We start from the raw sequence: 13,039 nt of genomic DNA on the forward strand, positions 1-13,039 counted from the left end.
GTCTTTGCCTGGTTTTGGTATTAGAGTGATGCTGGCCTTGTAGAATGAGTTTTGGAGTATTCCCTCCTCTTCTACTTTTTGGAAAACTTTAAGGAGGATCGGTATTAGGTCTTCACTAACTGTTTGATAAAATTCAGCAGGGAAACCATCTGGTCCAGGAGTTTTGTTCCTAGGTAATTTTTTGGTTACCAATTCAATTTCGTTGCTGGTAATTGGTCCATTCAGATTTTCTGTTTCTTTCTGGGTCAGCCTTGGAAGGTTGTATTTTTCTAGAAAGTTGTCCATTTCTTCTCGGTTATCCAGTTTGTCGGCGTATAATTTTTCATAGGATTGTCTAATAATTCTTTGTATTTCTGTGGTGTCCGTAGTGATCTTTCCCTTCTCATCTCTGATTCTGTTTATGAGTATAGATTCTCTTTTTTTTCTTCATAAGTCTGGCTAGGGGTTTATCTATTTTGTTTATTTTCTCAAAGAACCAGTTCTTGCTTTCACTGAATCTTTCTATTGTTTTATTATTCTCGATTTTATTTATTTCTACTCTAATCTTTATTATATCCCTCCTCCTACTGACTTTGGGCCTCATTTGTTCTTCTTTTTCTAGTTTTGTTAATTGTGAGTTTAGACAGCTGATATGGGATTGTTCTTTCTTGAGGTAGGCTTATATTGCAATATACTTCCCTCTTAGCACAGCCTTCGCTGCTTCCCACAGATTTTGCGGTGTTGAATTATGTTGTCATTAGTCTCCATATATTGCTTGATCTCTATTTTTATTTTGTCATTGATCCATTGGTTATTTAGGAGCATGTTGTGAAGCCTCCATGTGTTTGTGGGATTTTTTATTTTCTTTGTGCAATTTATTTCTAGTTTCATACCTCTGTGGTCTGAGAAGCGGGTTGGTACAATTTCAATCTTTATGAATTTACCGAAGCTCTTTTTGTGCCTAGTATATGATCTATTCTTGAAAATGTTCCATGTACACTTTAGAAGAATGTGTATTATGCTGCTTTTGGGTGTAGAGTTCTATGGATGTCTGTTAGACCCACCTGTTCTAATGTGTTGTTCTGTGCCTCTGTCTCCTTAGGCATTTTCTGTCTGGTCGATCTGTCCATTGGAGTGAGTGGTATGTTGAAGTCTCCTAGAATGATGCATTGCATTCTATTTCCCCTTTTAATTCAGTTAGTATTTGATTCACAAATGTTAGGTGCTCCTGTGTTGGGTGCATAGATATTTATAACGGTTATATCTTCTTGTTGGACTGACCCCTTTATCATTATGTAATGTTCTTCTTTGTCTCTTGTGACTTTCTTTGTTTTGAAGCCTATTTTGTCTGATACAAATACTGCAACTCCTGCTTTTTTCTCCCTATTAGTTGCATGAAATATCTTTTTCCATCCCTTCACTTTTAGTCTGTGTATGTCTTTGGGTTTAAAGTGAGTCTCTTGTAGGCAGCATATAGATGGGTCTTGTTTTTTTATGCATTCAGTGACTCTGTCTTTTGATTGGTGCATTCAGTCCATTTACATTTAGGGTGATTATCAATAGGTATGTACTTATTGCCATTGCAGGCTTTAGATTTGTGGTTACCAAAGGTTCAAGGTTAACTTTCTTACTATCTATTAGTCTAACTTCACTCATTTACTATACTATTACAAACAAAATCTAAAGGTTCTTTTTTTCTCCTCTTTTTTCTTCCTCCTCCAATATTAGGTATCATATTCTGTACTCTTTGTCTATCCCTTGATTGACTTTCAGGGTAGTTGATTTAATTTTGCATTTGCCTAGTAATTAGCTGTTCTACTTTCTTTACTGTGGTTTTATTACCTCTGGTGACAGCTATTAAACCTTAGGAACACTTCCATCTATAGAAGTCCCTCCAAAATACAGTGCAGACATGGTTTGTGGGAGGTAAACTCTCTCAGCTTTTGCTTATCTGGAAATTGTTTAATCCCTCCTTCAAGTTTAAATGATAATCTTGCTGGATAAAGTAATCTTGGTTCCAGGCCCTTCTGCATCATTGTATTAAATATATCATGTCACTCCCTTCTGGCCTGTAAGGTTTCTGCTGAGAAGCTGATGATAGCCTAATGGGCTTTCCTTTGTATGTGATCTTATTTCTCTCTCTAGCATCTTTTAATAGTCTGTCCTTATCCTTAATCTTTGCCATTTTAATTATTATATGTCTTGGTGTTGTCTTTCTTGGGTCCCTTGTGTTGGAAGATCTGTGCACTTCCGTGGTCTGAGAGATTATATCCTTCCCCAGATTGGGGAAGTTTTCAGCAAATACCTCCTCAAAGACACTTTCTATCCTTTTTTCTCTCTCTTCTTCTGGTACCCGTATAATATGAATATTATTCCATTTGGATTGGTCACACAGTTCTCTCAATATTCTTTCACTCTTAGAGATTCTTTTTTCTGTCTGTACTTCAGCATATTTGTATTCTTCTCTAATTTCTATTTTGTTTATCGTCTCCTCTACCATATCTAATCTATTTTTAAAACTGTCCATTGCATGTTTCATTTCTCATACTGTGTTCCATAATGATTGGATCTCCACCCGGAATTCATTCCTGTGTACTTGAATATTTTTCTGTACTCCATGAGCATGTTTATTATTTTTATTTTGAAATGTCTTTCAGGAAGATTCATGAGATCAATTTCATTTGACTTTTTCTGGTGTATGTATGATTTTGCTTTGAATCAGGTCCCTTTGACGTTTTATATTTGTATGTGGTGCCCTGTAGTGCCAAGAAGCTCTACATCTGGAGCTGCTCAGCCCCTGAAGCAATGTTGGGGGTCGCAGGGGAGTGGTATTGGTGCCTGGGGGGAGGAAAGAGCTGTTTCCTGCTTCCCGGCTGCTATGCCTGTCTCCATTGCCAGAAGCAGTGGGCTGAGAACACAGGTATAAGCCTCTGTGCTTTGCATTTGTAGCTGCTGTAGGTGGGGCTTCCCTCTGGCTGGCTTGACACCAGGGCAGGGGCTGCCCGTTTGTGAGCCAGGTGCAGGCTGGCTGGGAGGAAGGCACAGCAGGCTGTGTATCACAGATGGGGGGCCTTGGAGCTGTGTAGTCAGCCAGCGGGCTGGGGCACCTAAAGATTGCGGAAGCTCCCAACCTGCTGGGCAGAGTGCACCCAGACAATTTTGTCTACCTGTCCTTTCTCCTGAGCAGTAAGCTCTGTGCAATCCTTACCCCTTTAACAGCCCTCTGGCTGTGAGGAAGTCTCTCAGACTGCCCACCTTTCTTTTGTCCCAGAGCAGCCAGATATGGATCCCTGTTTTCCATAAGCGGCTGGAATTGCAGTCTCTCCAGGTATTCTGCCTGTCTTAGCTTTCCAACCCCCGTAATCATGAGAGCACCATGCAATGTAGGTTTGTGCTCCTACAGCAAATCTGCAGAGCTAGGTATTCAGCAGTCCCAGGCCTCTACTCCCTCCCTGCTTGTTCCTCTTCCTCCCGCCAGTTGAGCTGGGGTGGTGGAAGGGCTTGGGTCCCACTGGGTCATGGCTTTCGTATGTTATCCTGTTCTGTGAGGCCTGTTCTTTTCTCCACTTGTATGCAATCTGGTGCAGCCTTCTTTCCTGTTCCTCTTTCAGGATTAGTTGTATTAATTATATTTTTGTATTATATGCGGTTTTAGGAGGAGGCCTCTATCTCACCTCTCACATTGCCGCCTTTAATCTTTGGACTTTTCTTATAAGAACCTCAAAAGTATCTTTATTTTTGAAAATTACATACCAAAATAATTACAGATGAAATGATTGACTTACCTTGAAAATAATTCAGGGTAAGTGAGGGGAAGAGACCAGTAAGGGCATAGATAAATAAAATAAGATTGGCATAAGATGAAATCTACTGAAAAACTAGGGTAAGTACATGTGAGGTTATTACATTATCCTTTCTACTTTTAAGTATGTTTGGAATTCTCCAAATAAAATCATAAAAACCCCTTCTGATATGAGCTCAAAAGAACACGCCAATCTTGCAATTAAAAAGCTCTTATATGTTAGGATTATCTATGGTGTTCATAGTAGTAGTATTTCTGACAATGAAAGAAGGCACAGTTAAGCATGTTCTTCTGATGTCAAAGGAGAATAAAATATAACCTATAAACATCTGACTCATGAATTTAGGAAATTTACATTATACTGTCATGAAGTCAGTTCAAAGAGGTGTAAATTGTTTTTACTCCCTAATAAAAAAGCCCTACTTATGAAAATAACTTTCAGTAAAGTTCATCATTAACAAATGGATTCATTAAATGTGTATTTTTAAAATTATTTCTCAAATGATGAGCAAGTTCTGCAACATGCTTAGAGTGGATAAGAAAGATAGGGCTTCAATTAGACATGATCTCGACATTTTCTCTTTCAGAAATGCTGATTTTAAGAAGCTGTGGATGAATATGTATAGCAAAATGTTACATCCAGATGACAGGGAAGGAATCCATCAGGTAGAGGTGTATCTCTGTTTATCTGCAAGGAAGATTCAGACCTTTGAAAATGGAATAGTGGTTATCAGATAGTTCAGGTATGGATGTAACAAGAATATCTATAAAATTTCCTGGAATTTTTCCAATTTCAAATAGTCTACATGTTGTCTTCATAAATTACATACACATCCCAGAAATTCAAATATTTTCATGACTAAATTCCATAGTCAGATTGTTCCTGATGAACAGTAAGTAGGAAAATCCTTTGTCAGACCACGTACAATGTTTGTGTCTAGGGAATGTCATCACTGCAATAACTGGCCTCTTTAGTGCAGGGGAATGGGGTAGCACTCACTGAGCCCCTACCAGTACATGGCCTACTTCTCCATGCCTCTCTATCCAGACAATTGATACTTCTCATTTAGGTACAGTGGAAATACCACCTCCTCTAGGAAACTTCCTTTGGCCTCTCCCTCCCTAGCCTGGAATAGATTTCTGTATTCCCCACTTCATAACAATTTTCACGACTATACTTATGTGATAAATAAATGCTAACATGATTTTTTAAAAAAATATGTCAAGAGAGGTCAGAGACCATGCTGGTTTTGCTCACCACCTACTCGCAGTCTCTGGCACAGCATCTAGCTCACTGTCACCAACAGTGGCTGTACCCAAATCACCCAGAAGCTTTAAAAAATACTGACGCTTGGGCTCCACTGCTAGCGAGTCTAATATAATCGGTAGGAATAAGGTGGAGCCAGGAATTCAGTCTTTACAAATATGCAGGGAATTCTGACGGGCGGTCAAGGCTAAGAGTCCTGCCCAGCAGAGTAGACTGAGTAAACAGATACGTAAGGCTCTCTGCCCACCAGAGACTACGGACTATGTGTATTATTTGATGTCATTTTCACTTGTTAAAACTATAATTAATGACATTAGTAGGAATTTTGATGTAGCATCAATAAAGAGATAACTGAAGTTTCCTAAGTAACAAGAATAGAAAAGGACAGAATCACCTGGAAAGTACTCACATCCAAGCCAACTACTTCATGACAAATCTATGTTATAAATAAATAACTGTGACCTCTCCACTGTGTACTACCTTCTATGCCCAAACTGTTCTCATGTTTACTTACTCCTCCTGGAAACCTTGTAAATATCACTACTTGGCATCTCAGGCCACTGAAACTGCATTTGCCAAGGTCACCAACCACAGCCTCCGTGCTAAATCCAAAGGACGTCTCTCTCTCTCTCTTATTATTATCCATCTTAAATCGCTTGCCGACCACTCCTCTCCTCTTTGGTGGTGACATTATACCTTCCTGTCTCCCTCCTAGCCCTGTAACAACCACTTCTTCTTTGCAGGCTTCCCTTTCACCAGCCCTGTAAATATTGCTCCTCATGATTCTGTCTGAAGTTTCCTCCTGTTTCCATCTTCTTGCATGAATGCATCAACTCCCAGGGACCATCTCTATATGCATGCAGACCATATCCAAATCTGTCGCTCTTTAAATCTGACTACCTAGTAGATATCTCCACTTGCATGGGAAACAACTCGAAGTCAAACTGTCCAAACAGAAGGGGGAGAAATCATTTTTCTCCTCCATGTTCCCTAATCAATGGTGCCATCAACCTAAGTAGCTGCCACAGTCAGACATCTGGGAATCACCCCTGGGTTCTTTCTCTTCCTCATTCTTCAATCACAAAATCCTATTATTTCCAGTTTGGGAACAGCTCTCAAATCGACCTCCTTCTGCACATACACTCCCTCCAGGCCAGGGGAGATAGCTGAACAGCCATGGCAGCCTCCCGATGGCCTCACTGTTCTGTCCTGCTTCCTCTCACCCATTCACCACATGGAAACCAGAGCTGTCTTTTAAATATTAAGTCTCATTAGGTATTTTCCTGCTTTAAACCCTTAATTGTTCCCTCAGTGTCCTCTGGATTAAGTGCAAGCCTCTTGAACAGGCTAACGAAGTCCATCCAGGACCAGGTACCACCTAATTCTGGCTTCAATTCTGCCCCCTTCTCTTGCTAGAAGCCCTGTGCACACTCTCTCTTTCTGGAATGGTCTTTACTCTTTCTTCTCCCCCTCCTCTATTTCAACCAGCCAGCACATACATTCTTCAGATCTTAGAATGTAAATTTTGTGACCTCAAAACTCTGGATTGGATGTTAACAGTGCTAACATGGCACTTGGATACTGTACCTTACTGGCTACTTTCCTAGTCCATCTCCCCTACTATTTTGTAAGCCTTGTTGAGTTAGGCCCCATCTGCCAATACTGACCACTGTATCCTTAGCACCTAATAGCAGCTGGCACAGTGCAGACATTCAGTATCTGTGGGATGATAGAATTATATAAATAAAAGTTCATAAACCTGCATGTGAATGTAGCTGTGACTTCTTCCTTCAAATTGACCTCAGGATCTTTGCAAAGGTGGTTCCTGTCTTTAGGCTGGAGTGGGCCAGCAGGCTCCTTCTCATCCTTCCAGTGCTTTCCCAACACAGAGCCTTTTCTAAGATGACTTTGCAAACCAGCTACCAAAAGCATTCTCCTCCCTCAGAATACTGTTACCTTTCTTTGTATCATCTGTCACAACTTTTTATTTGGTTAGTTAAGTTTTTACTTTTGTGAGGGCAGGGACCATGTCTGTTTCACTCACCACTCTCTCTCTCTGTACGTGGTACAGGGCCTGGTATGTAAAGGGCCCAGCATGTGCTAGATGAAATGATGAGTAATACTCGCATCAGCAAGGACTGACACCCTTTCTACAACACCATGTTGTTTCCCACAGAAGTTTAACTATTCTAGCCAAACCTTCTGTCAATACTGCCAGTCAAACATTAAAAGCAGGAACAGTTAAAGAGTTTTCTCCCTTCCCTGTTCTGTAATTCACTCTTGTATAATGCTAACCAGGAGAAAACAAATGAACAGGTACAGATATCAAAAAAAATTAACTAATCATTCCCTTAACCATTAAGCATTTCCAAACAATGTCACCATGCACTGGAAGAACACCACTTGCCTCTCAGGTCTTGCACGTAGCCCTCCTTGCAGCTGTGCATGAGCTGAAGGATCCACCTGTGCTGGGCTCCAATACACTGCCAGGCAGGGTCTCCTGGAGCATGAAGGTCCGACAGGTACCTGAAAAAGCAAGGCCAAAGCTGACCAAGTGGGCTTTCTCTGTACACAGGTCAAAAGGAAAACTAGCATATTTTTAAATCATTACTTTTTTAAGAAAACTAAAATCTTATCAGTTCAAAAAGTACTTGTCAATATCAGTCATTAAGATGTAGTTCTAAAAGAAATACACTCAGATTTCTTTTCGTGCACTTAACAATGAGACTATATTTTTTAAAAATTAGGGTTTTTTATGGACAACCAAGACAAATGCAACTGGTAATGATCCTATATACTCAGTGAGAACTTACCTTTCTATTTATACGTAGTTCACAGAATGTTTCTACTTAGTTCTCAGTCATTATGGGTAATACAGGTGGGAGCCAGCAGAGTCATTTCATATCTGATGAATATTTTTCTAATTTCAGTTGTTTTTTTTTTCTTTCTCGTCTGAAATATGGCCACTAGATGGCAATGTGACACTATTTTCTAACAATCTAAATGAGGGCAATTGAGGCCTTATTATGCGAAGAGATTTGGTTACAAGAAGCACTTACCTTAAAGTCTAAATTCATGACTGAGAAAATATTTCTCTAGAAAGTATTGTATATAAAGGCATTTTTCTTGGTTTTTAAATAGTACTTAAAATATTTCAAGTCTTCCTTGTACATAAAATATCCAATCCCAGATAGACAATTGAAACAGATTTCAGAGGAAAACTATGCCAAAAATTATTCAGGAGATTTGGCCCTCAGCCCTCACAAAACGAATATACCATAGTTCCTGCCATCCACAGGGTATGTGTTCCAAGACCTTTAGTGGATGCCTGGATCCACAGATGGTACCAAATCCTATATATACTGTTTAATCCTATTAGTACTATGATAGTTTAATTTATAAATGAGGCACAGTAAGTGATTAATAATAACTAATAAAAAAATAGAGCAATCATAACAATATACTGTGATGAAAGTGAAAATGGTCTCTCTCTCTCAAAATTTCTTTTTGTACTGCACTCAACCTTCTTTTTGTGATGATGTGAGGTGATAAAATGCCTACTTGATGAGATGAAACGAGATGGATGACAGGCACCGTGACAGTGTTAGGCTACTATTGACCTGATGGCAGCTGCCCACAGGTAACTGAAAGGACAGAAAGCAAAACTGTGGAGGACTTTAAGTTAAATGCAATTAAAACAACTCCAAAAGCTGAATTTACTCTCTTAAAATTATTCTTCAACCATAAGAGGTTTGTTGCCTCGGGCTAAAGATTTTTGGTTAATGATAAATTAATGGTTACAAGCTGTGGCCTCTGGCCAAGTCTTACTCATTCAGGGATACACCTGAGGCCTCCCTGAAGCTTCTGCAGTCCCAAGGTATTTCCTGACTCACAAGACATCTCAACTAGCAGCTAATTAGAGAAGAAACATTTTGTAACAAACTACCAATAAGTGAAATGTTGAGGAGAAATCTGAAGTCACATTATCCACCCTGACCTTCACAGGCTATGGGAGACACGCCTGATTCTAAGGAGAGCTGGTCATTTGCTCATCCTCAAAGGGCCCTTAAACAGCACGGCTCACACTGCACGGGGCTTCCCAAGACAGCCCTCAGAGCTGGCCCTTCTCTTTCTGCTTGAGACCATCTACCTGTAAGGCTGCAAATAGTCTGTGTCTATGTTGAGAAAGGGACGAATCAACAGCATCCCAAGAACAAAACCATAATCTAACAAACGGCACATAACTTGGCATTAAGAACTCATTTCAAAGCTCTCAAAGCCCAATCTGATTCTTCCTTTTACACCACCAGGCTTTCCTCTCCTATCGTCTGGAATATAAATGACAAATAGTACATGGTGTCATTTCTTTCCAAAAAACATGATTGATGATTGTATTAATCTTTGCAGTCTCCTTAGACAGGTTTGTCTGCTCCCAAATACTTCTCAAACACTCTCACTCATAAAACATCCTCAGACACGATGCTAGTGGTAAATATATAGGAATATTCTTTTAGGAAAGCTGTTTCCTTTTAGTTTTTAAACTAGTGAGTAGGAACATAGGTGATCCATTACAGGGGCCCTTTCTTGAGCAGTACAGCAAGAGAAATCAATAAACTTTTTTGTTTAGTAACTTTAAAAACTTCAAGGCTTAAATTAGTAGGCTGACTAGGGCTTGCAAAATTTAATACTAACTCTTTTTCTATCATCTTATTAATGGGTATTATATTAAAAGAGGTTTCTAAAGAAAGATTAATTTATTCTCTCAGAAATTCTACATTGTTTCAGTTTAAAAGTACAACCTGTGCTAGGCTTTTCCTTGCTTGAATGACTTAATTCAACAAATTTCTCCTTTTCTTTTAGCATGTAGCTAAAATCAGTAGTTTCATTTCAAAGATCTTTGTTTAGAATGATAGATGTTATTGCTATTTCCTTTAAAACTGTATCAAAGAACTCTTTTTAAAAAGACTTTTTTAGAGGGAAAAGGTAAAGAATGTTAAATATAATGAGCACAGGCTCAGTATTTTAAAATTGAAGCGTGGCCAGATTCTGCCATGACTTTAACAACTACAAAAAACATGGAAAAGAAGCATATGGAGCTTTGCCTCTTGCTAAAGCTACTGGCACCAACACAGAATAAGGAGTGAAAAACCAGCAAGTTGTCAATGAGATGAAATAGTGAACAAAAGTGAGACAGTATGGTGGTCTTTCACTTATTCCATGCATAACTTTTTATGTAAGAGAATGAAGAGAGATGTATCTTTGTTGGTGATAAAACCACCTCTATCCCCACTTGGTGTTCACAATACCTATCATAGATTCCAAAGTCCTTGACCTGGTTGTGATGTTACTTTTCCTATTTATTAATAAATAAAAGCTCAATTTAAGGATAGCAAAATTGCTGTGTCTTCTGAAAACATCACAAATAAAATGATTACAAAATTCATAAACTACTTGACATTCTTGTTCTCTTCACTTTAAAATGCAAGACAGAAGCATTTAAATATGCCACTTAAAAGAATCTTTTTTAACATCTACCATCTTTTAAATGATACCCCGTAGGTCACCTAGTCATAGGAACTACAAATTAGTTATCTGAATAAATGTTAATTCACTACATAAAGAAATCATACTCTCAGTAAGGTTTAACATATTACGATCAGCAAATTTAATAGAATAACTATAAACAGCTAAATAAATGCAAAACACAATTAGCAAAGCAGCATAACAGAACACAGACAGCAAGATGCTAACCAGCTGTGTATCCTGAACAAGGCGACTACCCTCCCTAGAATTGTCTCTTTATATGTTAAAAAAAAAAAGAAAGAAGCAGTTGGTTAATTAACATGGAGTTTATTTCCAGCTTTAAATTTCTATGATTCTACAAGCCAGAAAAATCCCCCAAATACATTCTTTCCTATGGAGGCAGCTTAAAGGAAAGGAAAGATAGGCTCTGAAACCAAGCAGGAGTCGTCCTCTCCGCTGTGTGCACTGACCAAGCCGGCAAGTCTGAGGCTCAGTTTCCTCGCCTGTAAAACAGGTGTAACACACAAGGCCCTGCACTGCAACTGTGAGGATTAGAAACAATACACATAGCACATCTGGCATGAGGCCTGGGAGCCTTGCAGGTGACCCTTGGTAGTGGCAGCAATCAATTTCACTGTTCTCCACCCCCTTGCCAAAGTCTCCTCTCCGAATGTCCTCTTTGGTAACACGAGTGCTGACAATGACAGCAGCTCAGGCTCCTTCTGTGCTCCTGCATCACTAGGAACGCAGGGCATCCCCTCCACAACTGCAAGCATGGCAGCTGTAGGCCAGACCCTCTTTCAATTCCTGGAAATTATGTTCAATGGTCACAGGGTGATGACAGCCAAATGCATAAATATATGTAGTCTATTATTACTTTATAACTACTGACTATTCAATAAACCTCACTTATTAAAGAGGGAAGGAAGGCATTAAGTTTGGAAAATAACAGCCTACTCTGAGGAGAAAGGCCATATTCAAAATATGCCAGCAGAAAATAGTATTTTTAAATTGTAAATATAAAAAGCTTACAATTTATATGCTTTAAAAATTTTGAAATCCTTATATACACATTATATACAAATGTAATTTATTGACTACTTATTATGTGCCAAGTGTTATATCAAACCTTAACTATTTTCTTGATAATCTTTGCAACTACCCTGAGATGTAGATTGTGGTGTCACGTCATTTCACAGGTGAAGAAACTGAGAAATAGAACTCAAGTCAGACACCCAAAGTGAACAGCTAGTTCCCAGTATGCTAGTTCCCACACTGCTTCCTGTCATACCCTGGGATGTCCATTACTTTTAAAAGCACTACTATTTTTTAAAAGTTTTTCCACTTCCCTTTCAAGTCTAAAACCTTCCAGAATTTTCTCTATTGTTGAGCCATGGCATGAATTTCCCACCCCATGTGTGGCAGTGTTGTGCTCTAAGCCATACAGGAAGACCCTGCCTTGTGGCCTGTGGGTGCCCCCAAGGTGCCTCAGTCACCCCATCCCTTGAGGTTAGATGGGCAGGAGGAAGGAGTGAAAAAGCAATGAGGCTACTTTTCTTTTCCCCACATGGGCAGGATTTTTCTTGGCCTTAAAAACTGAGTACTCCCCAACTTATTACTTACCAAAAGAATTTTGAAGTCATATAACAGTTGCCCCTAAAATTCTGCATTTCATCACTTTCCTCACTTATGCCAAATTAGCTGAAGAGTTAGACAATGTATTCAGTACAATATAAGTCATGTGTCAAACTTCTGCAGAAGGTTTACCTTATATAACGTTTTTGATCATGTAAGGTTGATGGTGTCTCAAGCAATTTATCCAGAAGTAATTCTCGTAAAGCTCCAATCCGTGTTTCTACTTCAGCATAATCTATCAGAAAAGGAAAGAATATACATAAGATTTACAAAATGGAAACTGAAAATCACATTATAGAAGGCAGAACAGTGGTTGCCGTGGGGGTAGAGGCGCTGACTGAGAAGAAGCACAGGGAACTTTCTGGAGTGATGAAAATATTTTGTCTAAGGTACGGGTTACACGGGCGTGTGCATTTGTCAGACTCACTGACCTATCACATGTAAGATCTGCGCACTTCACTGCATGCAAATTTTCACAGTAAAAAAATAAAATTAAGTTTTCTGAGTCCTTATGAATTTCATTTACAAATTTAATAAAGCCCTGGGATATTTCTCCTAGCTGATAAACCATTATCATAGGGCACCTTAGGCTCTTTTTATTTCCCGTAACTGGTATTAGAGATAATTTCAAAAGTTGTTAGTTCACTTTATAGTAGGGTTAGAATTCATAAATATATTGGTCTTTCTGAAGAGGGAAGATTAAAATGTAGGTTTCCATCTCTATAAAATATCTGTAATTGATTCTTTCCAGTAAAAAAGATATTTTAGTAGCATAATAGTTAACAAGTGGCAAAGTATGTCCAAGACTAACCTATCCTATTGTCATGGTTGTT

General features: G+C 38.9%; 1 protein-coding gene across 4 annotated transcripts in view; it reads right to left on the minus strand.

Moving 5' to 3' along the window:
- The window catches only part of EXOC2 (exocyst complex component 2), a 237,394-nt gene that overhangs the window by 103,080 nt on the left and 121,275 nt on the right, over positions 1-13,039 (minus strand). For all 4 annotated transcript variants that reach the window (XM_037011057.2, XM_073224459.1, XM_073224460.1 and 1 more), the window contains exons 10-11: positions 12,339-12,441; positions 7,456-7,574 (exon numbers count right to left, since the gene is read on the minus strand). In XM_037011057.2, coding sequence (XP_036866952.1) covers positions 7,456-7,574; positions 12,339-12,441 — 222 coding nt within the window. The remainder of the gene's footprint in view (positions 1-7,455; positions 7,575-12,338; positions 12,442-13,039) is intronic.

The sequence above is a fragment of the Manis javanica genome, chromosome 16 (genome assembly GCF_040802235.1).
Source record: "Manis javanica isolate MJ-LG chromosome 16, MJ_LKY, whole genome shotgun sequence".
NCBI classification, from domain to species: Eukaryota; Metazoa; Chordata; class Mammalia; order Pholidota; family Manidae; genus Manis; species Manis javanica.